Source organism: Periophthalmus magnuspinnatus, chromosome 20, assembly GCF_009829125.3.
Source record: "Periophthalmus magnuspinnatus isolate fPerMag1 chromosome 20, fPerMag1.2.pri, whole genome shotgun sequence".
Taxonomy (NCBI): Eukaryota; Metazoa; Chordata; class Actinopteri; order Gobiiformes; family Gobiidae; genus Periophthalmus; species Periophthalmus magnuspinnatus.
Window position 1 is genome coordinate 5,431,648 of NC_047145.1, and position 18,612 is coordinate 5,450,259.

General features: G+C 39.7%; 1 protein-coding gene across 1 annotated transcript in view; it reads right to left on the bottom strand.

The window, feature by feature from the left end:
• Positions 1–18,612, bottom strand: part of LOC117388664 (serine/threonine-protein kinase H1-like) — an 80,345-nt gene that overhangs the window by 28,982 nt on the left and 32,751 nt on the right. The window contains exons 2-3 of the mRNA XM_033986252.2: positions 14,789–15,179; positions 12,570–13,275 (exon numbers count right to left, since the gene is read on the bottom strand). Of these exons, the coding sequence (XP_033842143.2) occupies positions 12,570–13,275; positions 14,789–15,179 (1,097 nt within the window). The remainder of the gene's footprint in view (positions 1–12,569; positions 13,276–14,788; positions 15,180–18,612) is intronic.

Genomic DNA, 18,612 nt, shown 5'->3' on the forward strand with positions numbered 1-18,612 from the left:
ACTCAAAGGTTAAAGGTTTTCCTGAGGCGGACAGCTCACTCTGCTGTTTCTACCACTCAAAATCAAAGATGGGCTTTAGATTTCATAATTTTATAATGTCTTTGGCTGATAAAAACATTCAGAGTTTTTGGTGAATGTCAGATTGGGTTGAATTATTGTGTTTAAATTAAAAAGGAGGTACTGTATATGCAAAATCTACTTTTTGAAGCTTTCTACCATGTTATAATGTTATTCCCTCATAAAAAACAAAAAAACTGTGTCATCTATGTTTTAGTAATCTAGTGATCTCTCCCAGACCCTATTCAAACCCCATTAAGATTAGCTATAAGATTCTGTGCAATCACCCATGCTCCTACACAACAATTTCCATATATATATACAAAAGCGTGATACAAAATACTACACTACAACTTCACAAATCTGACACGATGTGCAGTAGTTTAGCTAAACGCACACTGCCGGTTTTCTTTTGCACTCTGAAGGGAGAATGGCATTTTAATATGTTTTTTTTTTTTTTTTTTTGCCAAACAGCATTTTCAAAACAACGAAAGGTAACATGGTGATCTAAATATGTTACGTGTTTGTGGTTAATACTCCAACAAACACAAAATGAATCTATTGGTACAGTATTAAGGCCAAAGAATGAACAGTCTCACACATGCTACAGACAGACTATTGTGGAACCAGTCCTAGTGACATTTCAGTTTTTGCTTTGAGTAGACTCATGCTTGTTAAGTCCACACAGAGCAGGGATCACAGTCCACACGACTTTTGAGAGAAGAGAAACATGTATCCAGCTTTGAAGACGCGAGGCTGCACGGAGGAGGGGAGGGAACATTTTGGGGAGTGGTGCAAAATATTTCAACAAACCAAGCGAGACAAAGTGTTAGTCTGTTATTGGTGGTGACTTTCCAATCACTGCCTCCCTGCACCACTGGACGCTATGTGTGTGGTGTTTCTGTGTGGGGTTTGCATGTTCTCCCTCGATTAATTCTAGTTCTTATCAAAGTGGAACTAAATCTACTTTTTTGTCTACTAAACTGTTTTAAAAGTATTGTCCTCTACTATAGTCTGTTTATGGCAATTTTAGAAGAAACTAGCTAGATTTGCTGCTTTGTGGTTAGAAACTAAGTGCTTCCTGCCTCCAGTGATAACAGCTATTTCAAGTACTATGTGACATCACACAGGACTTCCCGGACTATAATCAGGAAACACCAGCTCCAGTCCGGTGGAGCTGGTGTAGGTCCCAATAATAAAAAGTACGGAGATTATCTCAGTCTGGTGGTGTTCGTGAAGGTGCTACGACGCTCCAGATTCTTCTTTAGCAGCTCTGTTTTGAATGAATGTGGTTGTGGGTGGACTTTAAGTGTTTAGTCCTGCCTTAATTTAAAACATGGACTTGGTTTATCACCCAGTTGAGCACTTCTGACCAATATACTGGTTCCTGGCTGACAATTTTATACATGGAAAAATGGTGACTAATTCAGCAATGATATTTAACCTGCAAAAAGAATATGATGAGAAGCACAATATTTTTATAGACTCTTTACAGAACATTATTTATTCACTTTCTTTACCTTAAATCTTTGCTTGTATTGTTATGGATCTTTGTGACCTAACCTTCGTAGTACAATCTGTTATTATGCACTGGTGTATCTCTTGTTTGTGCGTCTATCAGCCTCCATCCACTGTTTCTAGACTAAACTGGTTTGATTGTTTTGATGGTATAAATACACTCTATGTATTTTCATTCATCAGCTGAGGGCGAGATGACACTTTTAGGGACAACAGCTTTGACGATTGTGTGTGTGATTCAATAAACCAGACTTTTTGATTCAAGACAAGTTCTCTGTTGATTTTATATTTTTAAGGTTTTTACTATTAGAAAGTCGACAGCAGCTTGATAGTCAGTGGTGGTGAGCTATTTCAGCTAGCCACAGCTGCCCTGGGACAGACTGATGGAAGCGAGACTGCCAATCTGCGCCATCAGACTCTTTGGCCAGCACCAACAGTCACACAAACACACACACACCATATTCATACTAGGCAATGTGGGCGAAGTGCTTTGCCTAAGGACATAACATCAGTTTTTGCTACTGCGCCCCCTTGTGGCACCTGATGTTCCCAGCGGTCTCTGATCCACCTAACATGTTTGCAACAATTATAAAGAGATCAAACTGTAACGAAACAGCATCATTCTGTCTCTGTTTACATTCACAGCTTCTCCGCATGTAAATAAACTCATTGAGTGGAGTTGGACGCATCTGTATTCAGGTCCATTCTCTTCAGATGGACTTTTCTACAGTCAGAACAAACTGTGTGGACTCCTCTGAATTCCCCTCACCGTACACAGTCCCGCGATTGTCAATTTCATGCTTGATTAATCGTCATTACGCAGCGAGAGACAAAAAAACAAGAAATGCGTTTTAGGATTTAAATGGAGAGCAAGACCTCCCTAAAGAGAAAAGAGGAGAGAGAAAGAGAGAGAGGAACTGTAGTTAACTTTTATGGTGTGTGTGAGACAGAGAGAGGGAGGAAGAGAGGGGCGGAGGAAAAAAGAGAGTGAGAAACAAGGGGGAGACATAGAGGAAGGAAAGGGAGGGAAGGAGAGAAAGTTAATGTATTTAACTTTTATGGTAGAAAGGGAAGAAGGAGGATAGAGAGAGGGAAGGAGGGTCAGAGGAGAGATAAAGTTAATGTATTTAAGTTTTATGGTAAGGAGGAAGGGAGAAAGAAAGGAGGGAGAGAGAAAAGGGGTAAGAGTGAGTAAGAGGAAGATTGAAAGAGAGGAAGAGAGAGATGGAGGGATGAGAGAGAGAGATAGATAGAAGAAGATGGGGGACAGAAATGCAGGGAGAGAGAGAGAGAGAAGAGGGAGATGGTGACACTGCAAAGTTTAAGCTTAAATTGAAGTCATTTATAATACAATCACTCGTGAGTCCAAGTCATTGAAATACTGAATAATGCTCAAAGATCAGCAGAGCATACACATTTTAAAAACAAAATCATATCAGAACCAGGGCCGGGTCCACGGGGGGCAAAAAGGGGCATTACAACCGCAGTTAAAAATGTCCACACCCTCATTTCAGGAGCCCACAGTAATGCCACAATGGAAGGGTATTATGTTTGCATCCCTCCGACACTCAAACCCGGGCCCAATCAGAACACAAATGTTACTGTTACTTTAGAAAATATATAAGTATGGTGTAACAGAACTACCCAGAAGTACAGTGTCTAAAAAAAATGCTAAAAGATGGAGGGTAGAGGCAGTCTGATTTGCAGTGTGTTTGCTGGTGTTTATGCCAATGTGTTTCCACTGATTTTAAGTCTTCATTAGGGCTGTGATAAAAAAAAATAATATTTTTTTTTATAAAAAACACACACAAACAAAAAAACAAACAAACAAAAAACAAAACAGGACATCTAGATACATATACACTACCAGTCAAAAGTTTGGACACACCCTCTCATTAAGTGCTTTTTTTCTTTATTTTTTACTATTTTCTACATTTCATATAAATACAGAAGACATCAGATATATGAAGTAACAAATATGGAATTATGTGGTAAAGAAAAAAGTCAAATAACTCTAATAATAATAATACTTAATATTTTCAACAAAGCATTTTTATTTAATTACATGTTTATGTTTTTTTTTCCTTTCAATTACCTTCATTTTGAATTATTTGAATTATAAATCAGTCACAAATTGCAACAGTTATTTCTACGGTACTTTTCCATGATACTTTTTAAATTTTACTTGAGTTATTTCTTCAACCGCTACTTCGTACTTCTACTACACAATATTATTTTGAAGTAACGTTACTCTTACTCAGACCCGTTAACAGAAATATGGGCATTTCGGGGGCAAAAAGCCTCACATGGGCCACCCTCTAATATGAATTAACAAAAGAAGGGTCTAATTCTAGGCCCCTTAAAACCCTGGGGCCCCGGGACAACAGACCCCTTTGCCCCCACCCCCCTGTCGACTGCCCCTGTTCTCTTCCCCATTTACTAAAAACCCTTAGAAAACACACTGTAGCCCTCATATCCACTTCCATCCCCTATCACTCCTGTGCACCTGACCAATATGGCTGCTGCATGCGGACTCACCTGGGGCGCTTTATCCTCCCTTTTATTCTCTACATTTTTCACGTCAAAACACAACAGCACAGAGTTTATTACATTTGGAGAGAAACGCCAGGAATCACAACTATACATCACTGTAGGGAGCAGACAGCGTGCAATCCTACAGGGCTGGGTTTATTGAGCAACATCTAGTTAGAGTGAATGAGAACCCCAGCTCTCTACCTCCTTTTGTCTATAATTGCAACAAATAGAGGTTCCAATATGAGGTTGGATTGAACTAATTTGAAAATAATGGATTTGGGAGTCGTTTAAGTCTGGCTTTGTTCTGAGCTGGCTACAGTTCTATATAGCTATTCAAGCCAGGTTTAAATTAGCTACAAGATAATGAGGCTGAATGGTGAAGCGTTGATTTAAATTTCAATTCGCAAACACAGACAGAAAGCTGCGGTTTTGTAAGCTAAAGTAATAAGCATGATAGATGATTTGTTCCCCTGTTGGTCACTAGGGGGCAGGCTGTGAATGGGGTAAGGCAGATTGGCTTGGACGCTTTCAGATGTTTGCAGGAGCAGTGGGAGATTCCAAAACAGGAAGAAATGGCATGGAAACGTGTTTGGAAATGCTGTATTTTAGTGATATTTTTCACATATCTATTGAGAAGGGTTATCGTATCAAAATGAGATTCTAAACGATATGAACAAGTATTGGTTTTAGCTTTATCAGTACTAGCATAAGACCACATGGTAACATAATGGAAGGATTTGGAGTTGAAAAATACATTCTCTTGTCTAAGTAAGAGCATTGCAAGTCTCATTTTGGTATCGGTATTGAGTATCTAGTCAATACTCCCTATAGTATCGAAATTGAGTTTGACATTTTAGCATAGTGAAAGTTTTAGAGCATTTTTTCAAACACATTTTAATGAGTTGATACATTGACATAAAAAAATACAGTGTAGCTCATATGTGCGGTGAAATTTAAAACTGGCCCTGCACATGACATTCATTAAAAAAATAAATAAATAAAATAAAAACCCTATTTTCTTTTGTGGTATTTATTTATTTCACATGGACCAGGGGCGGTGCCAGGGAAAGGGGGACCTTGAGGGGGCACAAGTCTCCCACGGAATGACCATTGCACCCCCAAAGATTTTTACCCCACTTTCAATTCACATCCAATTTTAACTAAAAATAACTATATTTAAATTTGTTTTGTTTTTCTCATTTCCATCCCCACATTCACACATACATAAAACTGCACCACTGATTTTTCAATATATTTTTGTGTCATTTTTGTACAGTTACTATCACAAATGTCACACAGATTCATTCGGCTGTGAGCACACATCATTATTTCAGTCATTGTCACTACATATCGTCCTGTATATGTAGTGTTTGTGTCTCTGGACATGGAGCTCTGTGTTCACTCCATCACACTGAGCTGAATGAAAGCACAAAGCCAACTCTGCCACTGCGACGTGGACAAAATGGAGTGATAAAGAGGGAATCTACCTCAAGGATAAACTCTCTCCTCACTCTTACATTTCTAACTCCTGCTCTCTCTCGTTCCTCTCCCTCTCTCTGTACTCTCTCTCTCTATTCTCTTTCTTTCTCCCCTCTCTTTTTCTCCTCTTTCTTTCTCTCTATTCTTTCTCTCTCTACTTTCTCTCCTATCTCTGCTTTTTTCTGCTCTCTCTCTCTACTTTTTCTCCTTTCTCTACCCTCTCTACTTTCTTTTCTCTATTTCTATTCTCTTTTTTATGCTCTTTCTCTCTCTCTACTTTCTCTCCTCTCTCTTTTTATGCTCTTTCGCTCTCTATTTTCTCTCCTCTCTCTCCTCTCTATTTTTCTAAACTTTCTCTCTCTACACTCTCTCTACTCTCTCTTTTGTATTCTTTCTCTCTTTCTACTCTCTCTTTCTCTACTTTTTTCTCTCTCTATGCCCTCTCTATTCTCTCTACTCTTTTGCTACTCTTTCTCTCTCTCTACTCTTTCTCTCCCTAGTTTCTCTCCTCCCTCTTTTTCTACTCATTGTCTCTCTCTCTCTATGCTCATCTCCTGTCTCTCCCTTCTTACTCTTCTCTCTCTCCATCTTTCCCTGCCCTTCTGTTTTTCTATCACCCCATCTTCTCCTATAATTATTTCTCTCCCACTCTACTTGTTATTCCCCACTCTCTCTGCCTATTCTTTCTCTCTTCCTCTCTATGCTCTCTCTTCCCCTCCTTTCTCTGTCCCGCTCTCTCTCTCTCACTGCCTTTCCTCTTTCTCCCCCGTGTATGTATTTCTACCTCCCTCTTTCTCACTGTTTTTCCTCACTTCTCTCTCCACCCTTTTCCCTGCCCCTCCCTCCTCTGTTTCTTTATCGCTCCCTTCCTCTGCCCTATTTATTTCTCTCTCTCTATTCTCTCCTTCCATCTGTCCCTCTGTCCGTCTCATCCATCTCTCCAGTGTCACCAGTACAACGCTCAGTGTCAGACGCCCAGAGCCTGAGGTGGGAGAGTAGATTTAGTTACATTGGATTTCTGTTTTCCTTTGTTTGTTTTATATCTGCCAATATCTAGTTTACCTTCAAAGTTATATTTAAATCATCAAAATCTGTAACAACATTTTATTTTACCTGGAATTGATCTACATTTCAGTTTTTTAGTTAAATCCAGTTGAGAGAAAAGCACAGCCATCTTCCCTGTCCACAAATGCACAAAGCTTCAGTTAAAATAGGCTGAAGTGTGTCTGTCGGCGTCGCCATGTTTGTTTTGGTTTGTTTGGACGCTTGACCTTTGGCTTTTACCCAAAACTCGGTGCTGCTCTGTGATTGGTTCATCCGCTGAGGCTTACAGGAAGTCTCTCAGGGTGGAGTCTCATGAGCTCGTGAACTCGCAAGTATCAGAGAATCTATATTTAAATAAAGCACGCTGCAATATGGGTTATATGACATTGCAGTGGTCTAGTTTAAAGCAGACAGAAGTACTATTGTTAATGCTGTGCTGTTGGTAGGACTGGAATAAGATTAAACTGGGACTAAATAAAGTTAAAGCAGGACTAAACCAGAACTAAAACTAAAAATGGCTAAAGCAAAACGATAGGCAGTGCTATAACAGGACTAAACCAGGATGAAACCAACTATACCTGAACTCAACCAAGACTCAATTTAGACTATAGACTAGGCCAGGATTAAAACAAGGCTCATTCAGGACAAAACAGGACCTGGGGGAAAAAAACAACAAACAAAAACAAAACAGGTTTAAGGACTTAAGTAGGAGAAAACCTAAATCAGGACTAAATCAGAATCGATTGAGGAGTAACCCAGGACTAAACCAAGACTATACTAGACCTGAACCAAGACTAAACCAAGTCTAAAGGAGGCCTTAACTTGAAATAAGCCAAGACTAAACTTTAAAACTGAGGCTAAACCAATATCAGGTCTAAACCAGTACTCAATCAATAATCAATCAGTAGGTTACTCAACCACAGTTAATTAAGCCAGGAAGATTAAACCAGGACCAAACCTTAAATAACCCTAGACTAAACCAGGATTAAACCAGGACTAAACTTGTATTTAACCAGGACTCAGATGGGAATAAATCAGGACTAAATGTGGGATAAAACCAGGACTAACCCAGGTCTGCACTAAAACTGGATGTTTTTGTCTGTTTATGTCTTTAGTTTTGTGCTGTTTCCCGGGAGATGCTGCCGATTAGAATAAATTGTGTAATCTTTTGCTGGAGGTAGATGAGTAAGTCAGACTCACTTCCATTATAAGTCTGACTTACAAGCAGACGACCCCGGTGTATTAATTAACACAAAACAGGAATATTTACCATCCCATTTGGAATCCTCCTGTGACAGCTTTAAGATGGAGTTTTCAGGTAACCACATTGTGTACTGTGTTTTGGATTTATTACCGATTTTTGCTATAGATGACTCATGAAGGAAAAAACAGTATTGATACTTTACAGTGACGTCATGCTGGAGGTGTTCAGCTGTTACCATGGTGATACAATGCACACATTAGCAAACACAGCAAAATGACTTTTAGGATCGTCTGAAAACTCTAGAGTCTCACAACAATCCATTTTGTGCAATATAGGACGTTTAGGCATTATAAGCACTACTCCAGATCAGAAACACACAAAAACCTGCTCAAAACCAGGACTAAACCTGGTCTAAACCAAGACTAAACCAAATCCAGGACCAAAACCGCCTACAGAAAGTCTGATAGGAACACATCATGGAAGCATTTACTGTATATTTTGTGTATCGGAGCATTGTCACCTCACAGTCAGAGTTTGTGTCATCTTTGAGGTTAGAAAGTCCATTTCTGTAGGGCCTACTCAATCTGATCAGGCTCATCTCCTGCAGAGGAAAAGTGCTCTTAAACCCACAAGAAGGGTCCTCAAGATGGCGGAGGATAGGTTAATTATTTTTATTCCTTGTTTTTTTTCATAGTAGAAGAATCAAGGGAGAGCTAAAATGTGATGAACAAGGATTTAACCAAGATTATTCCAGAGCTAAAGCAGGAATAGAATCTATTGGGAACAAAGCAAAACTAAACAAGGACTACACCAAGACCAAAATGAAACTATGAATAAATGGACTAAATACTAAAACAGGTCTAAACTGAGATTAAACCAGGACTAAACTGGGGTTACACGACTAAAGACACAATCAAAACTCAACCAAGACCAAAATGGGACTTAAGTAGAAGTAAACAAGGACTAAGGCTCAATCAAAACTCAAACCAGGCATAAACTGATACTAAAACAGCTCTAAAGATAAATTAGGTCAAAACTGGGGCTTAAAGGCACTACACCTGGGTTTGATTGTCTTAAAATTGTGAAAAACTGTCTGGGTTGGTCCTAAGGCTAAAATGGGACTGAAGTAGAACTAAACTAAGACTACTTTAGGACCTAACCAAGACAAAATCAAAATCAAACCAAGAATTAACACTAAATCAGGACTAAAATGGCTCCAAGGGTTTAACCATCCAGGCATAAACCAGGTCGAAACCCAACCAGAACTGAAATGGGACTAAACCAGATTTTAGGACAAAAGGACCAAAGTGGAATCAAACAAGACTTAATCAAAATATATCAAGACTGAAACAGCTGTAAGGGTTCTAAACCAGGCCTCATCAAGTTAGCAAGTTACATCATGACCAAACCGGGTCAAAGCAGGACTAAACCAAGTCTAGATCAGGACTAGAGCAGGACTAAACCAGGACTAACTCAGCCTGAATAGTGATTTTCTTTCTTTTTGCAGACAGACTCAACATTATTCTGCGGGTGTATTTTGAGAGCGGAGAGAGATGTCTATCAGCGAGGATAGATAGTCACACTTGAGGGAGACTAAGTGTGTTGTCGACATGGAAACGTGACGGTCCATCCATCAAACTCCACGCTCTGTCATTAAGTCACCGTGATGTGCCACGTTTGGGCCAAAAGAGGAAGATGGCTCCAGTTTGAATTGGACAAAATGGTTAAAAGACACGGTGGGATTTACACAGATGCTATTACTGTTACGCTGTTCAGATGTCAAATTTGTGCGCAAAATATGGGACATTTTTACCCAGATATATGTTATTTTAGCTGTACAATGTGAAATAACCTACTGATGTCCGTATGTGATGCATGTACCGTGTAGTAAAATGTCAAACGCAATGTTCTGCAGTATGGTATTAAACTGATCTTTTTACATGGAGACAAGCACATGACGCCATAAGTCAGGGGTGTCCAAACTTTTCTCATTAAGGGTCACATATATAAAGACACAGACAAAGCTGAGGGCTGATTGGTCGCAAATACAGTGAATACTTCAAATCTGTGTTATTATTACAAGTTAGACTGAACCACTAGATCTTTATTCACACTTACATCCTCAATGGGACACATTAAATATCTGATATGGCCTTGTTAAAGTAGATTTTCAGAAATGTACAGTAAAAAGTACTGTTTAAAGTAATATGGGCCAATTCTCCTGGAAGCTTGAGGGCTAAGAAAAATTGGTCTGAGGGCCACATTTGGCCCCCGGGCCAGAGTTTGGGCACGTAACGCCATAAGGGTATGTCAGTCGCATGTCAGATCTGTGGAGAGGCACCTTCAAGCCGCTCAGACCATCAATGAATGCTCCCTACTCTCTTATTGTTCTTGAACTTTATGTTGCAACACTGGAATTTTCCCCAGTTAAGTGTCTTGCCTTACATTGTTTGAGGCCTTTTTTAATCAACAAAAACACCTACAATTGCATAAGTAGAAGATAACGCCATACTTTCACCTCTACGGAGACAAGCTACTAAAAAAGTTACATAGTGAAGCTTTAATCTAAATCTGCTGTTATCCAGTTTGTCACTATGCATGTTTTGAATATACTGTCTCTTCATTAAGCAGCTGTGTCTTTCTCCTGGGACAGAATGGGCCAGTCGTTTGCTGTTGTCAGACTGAGACACACACGAGCTGTACCAGAGCACTATAATCCTGGGCATAAACCGCGGGGGGATTATGGGGGGGTATTGTTCGGCCGGTGGTCTCCGGTCTATGACAATGGGGTCTTCACAGTGAGAGACGTCTGCTGCCAAACTCAAATATCACGCAGCATTTTGGAGAATACAACTGGAGTTTAAGCCCGGAGAATAATCCTGACTTATGTGTAATCAGCGTGAAAAGAACAAAATGGAAGTTCAGAGCCGGGATATGCTTGTATGATGGAGAGAAATAGAAGCAACAAAGATATGCGGAAATATATAGGCCTAAACAGGATTTACAAGGCAATAAGGAACCCGAGGAAGATGTAGCTAATGTGCTTTGGATAAGTGAATGATTTTGAGGATGTAGCAGTAGTATACATGCCCAGAAAAACGAATATTTTTTACCTCTACGGAGGATTAACTGCTAACACATAACATATTTAGATCACCATGTTACCTTTTATAGTTTTGAAAGTGAAAACAACATATTACCATGTTTTATAAGGTTCTGAGTCCCCCTCTCTTTGCTCCTTGTGTTAAGTCACTCCCCCTTCAGAGCACTATCACAACACAATCAGCGTGAAAATGAAACTGCTGCATATCGCATCAGGTTTGTCAGGTTGTTGTGTACAGTTTTGTATCATGGTTTTGTATATTTATGGAGAATTGTCGTGTGGCAGCATGGGTGACGTTGGCTTGTGGGCGGAGCAATGCACAAAATCTTACTGCTAACTATAAGGAGGGTTCAAATAGGGCCTGGGAGAGATTGTTAGATTACTAAAACATGCATGGATGATATGTAAAAACACTTCAGACATGTTTTTGATGACTAAATAATTATATAACAAAAAATCTGCTTTGCATAATACCTCCTGTTTAATGAATAAATACACATAAAATATAAATATATAAATGCACAGAACTAGATAAAAATACATTATTCTAGGCATGTTATTATATCCTGTCACACTCCGGAGCAGAGGAAGTGTGGTGTGAAAGTGGTCGACCTACTTTCACTGCACTGTCTGTGGATCACAAAAAAAAAAAAAAAAGATTGGATCACATTTGTATGAATGGCGTTGCTGAGGCCAATTGGATCAGCGTCACTTCTCCTGCCTCTGTCTGTCTGTGTGCTGCTCAAAGGCGTCACCCTCATGCTACATTTGGCCACATTAAAGCACGAGTATGTAACTTTCTGGGGTTGGAAAGTCAACTGCAAATATAAAGTTAAAGCATACTACATACATATACTACATATACTAAGCATACATACTTCAGAACATTCTCCATGGAGATTCATATGTTTTGTGCCATACTGCTGAATATTATAGCCAAAGGAGCAACATTTCCATGGAAATAAGCTCCTCAATAAGAATCAACAGACCTGCTCACAGTAAGGACTCTTTTGGCAAAAAAGTTACATATGTTGGCTTTAAGAAAAGATCGCCGCATCACCTCTCACGTGGCTCATGGTATAGCATTTGGGATATGCAGTGAGTGTGAACAAGGGTTGAACAAAGTGAAGTAAACAGAACTAAATCTCATGCCACGGGGCTGTATGATGGAGCGAACATGTGTGAAAACACCATTATTCACTGAGCAGCCAGCCCCTTCTACAACCTTTTAGAATCTAGAAGGGTCTGGAATTGGACTGTGACAAACCTCTGTCCTAACTTGGGATGAATCAAGCACAGTCAATAACAAAACACGTAACTTCTGTTACCTGTGATAAATAAGAGTTTGATGCTTCGACTGTTGATTTGTCAGAAATCTGCACTGTTTCTTGGTCTTCTGTGTTATTTTTCTCCCTTTTTTACATGTAAGCTGCCATGTTTGTTTTGACACAGACCATGCATCTGTTTGATTGGTTAATCTACCTGTCAGTCATGCCTATCTGGGATCTGGGAGACAGAATACGGTTCCAGACCGACTCTTCTTTGTAAAGTTTTGTCAAAGCCTGCGGTTCTGGCTGGGCAGGGGAAAAATATTCACAAGAAACATGAAACAATAGTAACGATACTTACATCTCCGCTGTAGCTGTATTTCCCTCTCATTATGGCCCGGTACAGTTTAGTTCGACTGTCATCTTCAAACGGCATGGACCCACTCAGAACAATGAACGAAATCACTCCCATCGCCCACAAATCCACCGCGCTCCAATAGGGTTTCCTCTGCACCATTTCAGGGGCCATGTACTCCGCCGTCCCACAAGTAGTTCGCAAAGACCAAGAAGTATCCACGCTAGTACTATCACTGCTAGCCAAATAATCACTCCTTTTATCGCTAAACATGGCCAAGCCGAAATCAGTAACTAGCAATCTCGAGTTTGATCCTGGATGGTAGTACAGCAAATTCTCTGGCTTCAAATCTCTATGCGTTATACCAAGACTGTGGAGATAGCTAATAGCGGCTAGCACCATTTTGATAGCTTTGGTAGCATCGCGTTCTGTAAAGTGACCCTTGCTGACTACTCGGTCCAGCAGTTCTCCTCCGGTAGCTAGCTCCAGCACCATGTAAACTCTATGGGGGAACTGAAACACCTCCACCATATGGACAATGTTTGGATGGCTGACTCTCTTTAGCACGGTCAGCTCGGTCGTGCACACTTCACGGCCCTCGGGAAATTCCACCTCCATCATTTTTATGGCGAAGGGTTGGTGGGTTCCTTTGTGCTCCACGCGGACCACCCGACTAAAGCTGCCTCGGCCAATCAGAGCCTTGATATCGTACCTAAGAGAGACGAGAGCAAACGTTAGAGCATGACTTTTGACATCACAATACCAACACTTGCTCAGCCCTCTAAAACATTATATATTTTATTTATATTTATTTGAATGAGGACAGTGCATTAATAACCATTTCTGTAAAAGTACCAGTGTTATCTATTCAGTGAGTTTCCAACTGTAGTCCCCAGGCAAGATGTAAAATACCATCACAAAAGACAAAACTCACATTATATACAAAAAAGAGCTAGTAAAAAGATATCAAAGTTAAGAGGCCACATAAAAGCAGATTACTGACTCAAATGTATAACAGCGTTCCGCAAAGCACAAAGACTTACGGCTCATGCTGATGTACAACAACAACATAAGCCAACAACAATGACACAGGACAATACACAGGCACATGCAGCAGACAGCGCAGCCGCAGCACAAAGAAATGACATTATTAATTACGGTCACAGATTTGATTCTCGAGTAACCATGACCTGAGCACGTTTTTAAAAGTTCTGTGTGTATCAGCACTGTGTATATGAGATGGTACAGTGTTTTCCAAAACTGCACAGCTCGCACAGAGAAAGCAGATTGGCTGAAGGCCCTTTTTTTCTTGAGGGAACGGCTGTGTTATTTGAAGTAGCAGATTTGATGTGTCTGATATTCTGTTTAAAGAAATCAGGAAGTGGTGGTGGAGCCAGGCCATGCAGACCAATAATGAAAAAAAAAAAAAAAATCACTGAAATCATTTGACCTGCTGTAAACTCCATTTGCAGTACTTTATATAGACATAGCCACTTACTACATAATTGTGTTGTAGCATTATATTTTCACTCTATCTTGAATTGTGTGTTGCAATATTGGATTTTCCCCATTTCCACAAATAATGGCTCTCTTATATCTCAAAGCCCATATAGTGTCTGCGGTTAAGTGTACTCCCGTTTACTGGGTGTCCCATATGAAATTGTTGGTCAAAAGGTCTATAAAGTAATGTAATAAAGTAACATATATTTCCTGTACATTACTTCATCATCTTTTAAAGTTTCTCATTTCCCCGTAGTAATGGATTTATCCCTTTAGGCTGAGGTTTAGGGCTATACAATAGTACATGCAATAAGTTACATAATAAAGGTGCCTTGTGTAACATTTCTGGTTAGAGGTGTCTCCATGGAGTTGCTATTGTTTGCTTGGAAGTTCCCACAGTACGGCATTGATCGTATTCAAACCAATTATACTGATAACACACAATATATATAGGCTAAAGAAGACGTGGAGTTATGTTAATGGATTACAATTTAACCTTTACCTGCTTGAAATGTACCGTAATATTAAAGGTGTTGATTGTTATTGTCATTTAGACTGTTTGCAGTGGTCCAAAGTTATTCCTCACTTACCTTATGCATTCCAAGTATTCACCATGATGAGTTTATAAGCACTTTGCACAACTTTTGCCATCACGGTAAAGGTAATAACAACAACTAGCATGCTATCTCGCACCTCTTGATTATCGGACAACAAAAATAGCATACCTTGCAGTGACTCTTGGATCAAACTTGTCCTTATACGTTTTAGTTTTAAGCCTGTGTCCTGTATCTCTCATGTTTTGCGACAGCCGACGCTCCTTTTGTTCACGATTCTTGGTGTTAGCTCCAAACCAAAACATTTTGCGTTTTTCTGGTTTCTTCTCCGTTTCATCTCTATCCACACGCGTGAAAGCCACTAAAGACCGCACCACGCTCACATAGCCCACCTTAGACCCCTCCGGCATAACTTTACCATACCCACAACCCATTCGACTCATCCAAATCACTGTTTCTCCATCTAGTTTGCAAAACAAGCCTTCGGCAGGGTAATGAAGGAGCAGAGGAAGTGTCGTTAAGCCCCGCCTCCTCACAGGTAGCAGCAGGTGTGCGATCTCACCTTGTAAACAGACGGTAAAAGTGTCAGGTAAACAGTATTTTATTTGAAGTCACTGTCAAAGCAGAAGAGTGACAGAGTGAGTGTGAGAGTGAGGGGGAAATGGAAGCAGCTGCTGTAGCCTGGAGTCAACAGAGCATGACTTATGAAGAGAAAAGGGAGTAGTTTTGGTTTTTATAGCTTTAAAAAGGAAAAAAAAAAGAAGCTATTGGTAGTTTTATGAATGTGGAAGCGCAAGAGCCAGATTTACAGATTGATTGCATCGTACGTGGCCATGAAATATCCAAAAGGTAAATTCACAAATGTAAAAGTATGGTTTCTATACTGTAAGTGAATAGCCCCATCAGCTTTATATATTACAAGAAAAATCAGCATGTCAACAATATTAACTTTAGCTGTACCGACTTTTCAAATCTTATAGCCATGTTCTTATTCGTGCATGCTTGAGTAAACTGGCGGCGGTGAAAACGGGGATTGATCGGCAGTATATATCTTGAGAATAAGTGATTAAAGATGAAGGCAAGGCAAGTTTATTTATATAGCACAATTTCTACAAAAGTAATTCAAAGTGTTAGGCCATGGAGAGACTTGTTCACAAGCAGAGCTGCTTTAAAGTCTATTCTCTGAGCCACAGGAGCCAGTGCAGAGACCTGAGCACAGGACTTATGTGTGAAGTACTTCCTGGTTCTAGTCAGGACCCGAGCAGCGGAGTTCCGGATGTACTGCAGCTGTCTTAACGCTCATACAACTGAACACAACTTTGAGAGGGTAAATGGCGAGGGGACAAGTTAAAAGCTCCACAAAGTTGATTTTGCATAATAGATCCGCTTTAATATTTTAAGCAATCATCGTTCCCCTTGCATATTTTCCGTTTTATTGCATATTTTGTTGAGTTTCCCTAAAAATCCCTGCTTTGTCATTATTCTTTTGATCAAGGCCGGCATTTGAAAAATCCGCCCCAAATTTAGACCTTTGAAGAACCCTCAGAATGTCTATTGTTATCTGGTATTTTGGTACAGATAAACGTTCCCACCCTGAACTGCCAGTGAACGCAGCACAAAGCGATTAAAGCCTGACGCGTTTGGTGAAATATTTTTCTATTTACCGTCTGTGTGCTCCTTTGAGACTATAATCCCCTCTGTCACATCAGAACGCCGCTTATTTCTGACAACACATACTTTTAATAACTCCAAAAACATGAAGCAATATACGCTTCCACTTAAATATGACCCAACAGTGAAACTCATACATAAAGGAGAAATATATAAGTAGTAGTACAAGTAGTAGCGTTTGAACAATGGACCGGGGAATATGCACAGTCTTTTGCCATATGTTGTATCCTTTATTTGTTTATTCTCAAATATGAATACAAAATACAATACTTTAGCAGGAAGGTCTGAGTTTTAAAGGGTGATAGGGGTCTAGTCGCTAAGTATTTGCCCTCTGACCAGAAGGAAAGAGGTTCAAATCTCATCTCAGGTATGCAAATTTGTCAACTGGACAAAAAGTTGCAGAAGTAGGATTTTTTCTTTTACTATGTTCAAACTTCATCCAAAGCATATACTGTAATTACGCTCTAAAGGGTCTAGTCACTAAGTATTCGCCCCCTGACCAGAAGGCAAGAGGTTTAAATCCGATCCAACGCACATGCTGTATTTGCGTACTAAAGGGTCTAGTCGCCAAGTATTTGTCTTCTGACCAGAAGGTAAGAGGTCTAAATCCCATCAAACGCACATACTGTATTTGCATTCTAAAGGGTCTACTCTCTAAGCATTCACCCTATGATCAGAAGGCAAGAGGTTCAAATCATGGCAAGTGTATTTCTGACTGCTTCAACCCAGTAGCTGTATAATGGCTGGCTGTGACAAGAAGGGCGTCTGTTTAAAAAAGAAAATCTCACAAAATAACTAATCACATGACTTTTTCACTGTGGCAAGCTGTAGAGATTTTTTGGTCTCCATGGAGATGTTATTGCTTTGCCTGGAATGTCTTACAGTGTGGCATTGAAGAAATCTGTTGTGCTGGTGTCTGCTGTATGTATTATCTTTGACACCTGTGGATCATTACATTATAATTTGCTAATTTGAAATTGCAATACTGATCTAAAGCGGCATGGATGAGAATAGAAACGTCTTCACTCTTACTACGATTTGTCCAGTTGACAGATTTAAACTTCGTCTTTTGCTATGGATCAGACCTGGGCGACTGAGGGACTACACAGACAATACTCATCTAAAATGGCTTAATAAAAGAAATAAACTCAGTTGATTACTACATTAGAAGACTGTGGTGCGCATTGGGAGCTGACATCGCCGTAAACATCATAACAAAGAGCTGGATTCTGTTGGCACCTCCGATGGTTAGCTGCAGAGCAACTAGAGAGTAGCGTTTTTTTGTTTTAATTTGTACCAAAATGACTACATGATGCTGCCAAATCCTACGTGTATCACCGATTAATTAATTTTTGCAATGAAAACACCAGTGACTGAATAAATGGAAGATAGATACAATACCATATTATGAAACATTCCAGGCGAAGCAATAATATTTCCAATGAGTTAAGGTGACAGAAAAGTTACATAGCGCATCTTTAAAAATATCTATAATGACCAAATACAACTAAACAAATACATTAAATCAGGAGTCTCAGATTATCTGGGGGCCGCAGGAGGCAGAGTCTGGGTGAAGCTGGGCCGCATCAGGTATTCCACAAAAATAGCTTTGTTAAAATCTTCTCAAAAGTCATCGCTTTTTTCAACAGAAAGAAATATGCCAGTTCTTGAGGATTTTATGGATATACATCGTTATTTGTTTCAGAGTTGTGAACAATCAGGATGATCAAAATGCATAAGGTAAGTGAGGAATAACTTTGGAACGCTGTTTGGACTAGCGCCTTTAAGAAGTATAATGTAAAGATATTGTGCTAGTCATTTTAACAGACATGTTCATTCATCACATTAGAAATATAGACACACCAAAAGATATATTCACCTGTAATCTATTTATAGTGACCTGAATCTGCTTTGAGGGCTGTTCCTTCATAATTTTCACTCAGCCCGTGTATTGATAGCAGATACCAGGAGGGTCAACAACATAATGTATTTTTATTGACCCATTGGCTAAATTGAGTTGTCATCGGAGGCAGAGGAATAGGCGTTTGATTGCTGCGTGTTATTTTTCCCATAATGCATCAGCTATCAGTTTGCAGCAGCTGTCATAGCGACAGTAAAGCGGCGCACATGGACATATATGGACATCACACTGCCCACGATTATTTAATGTTGCTGCGGGAGCTTTGTCAAATACGAGTGCCCCTCCTCCTCTCATTTTTACGGAAATTAAAAATACTGTTGTGCCAAACTGTCTTTCATTATGTTGTTTTAATAACGCTTGTCAAAACATGCCCAAGTTGTATTTTTTAGCAAAGTAAGTTAAT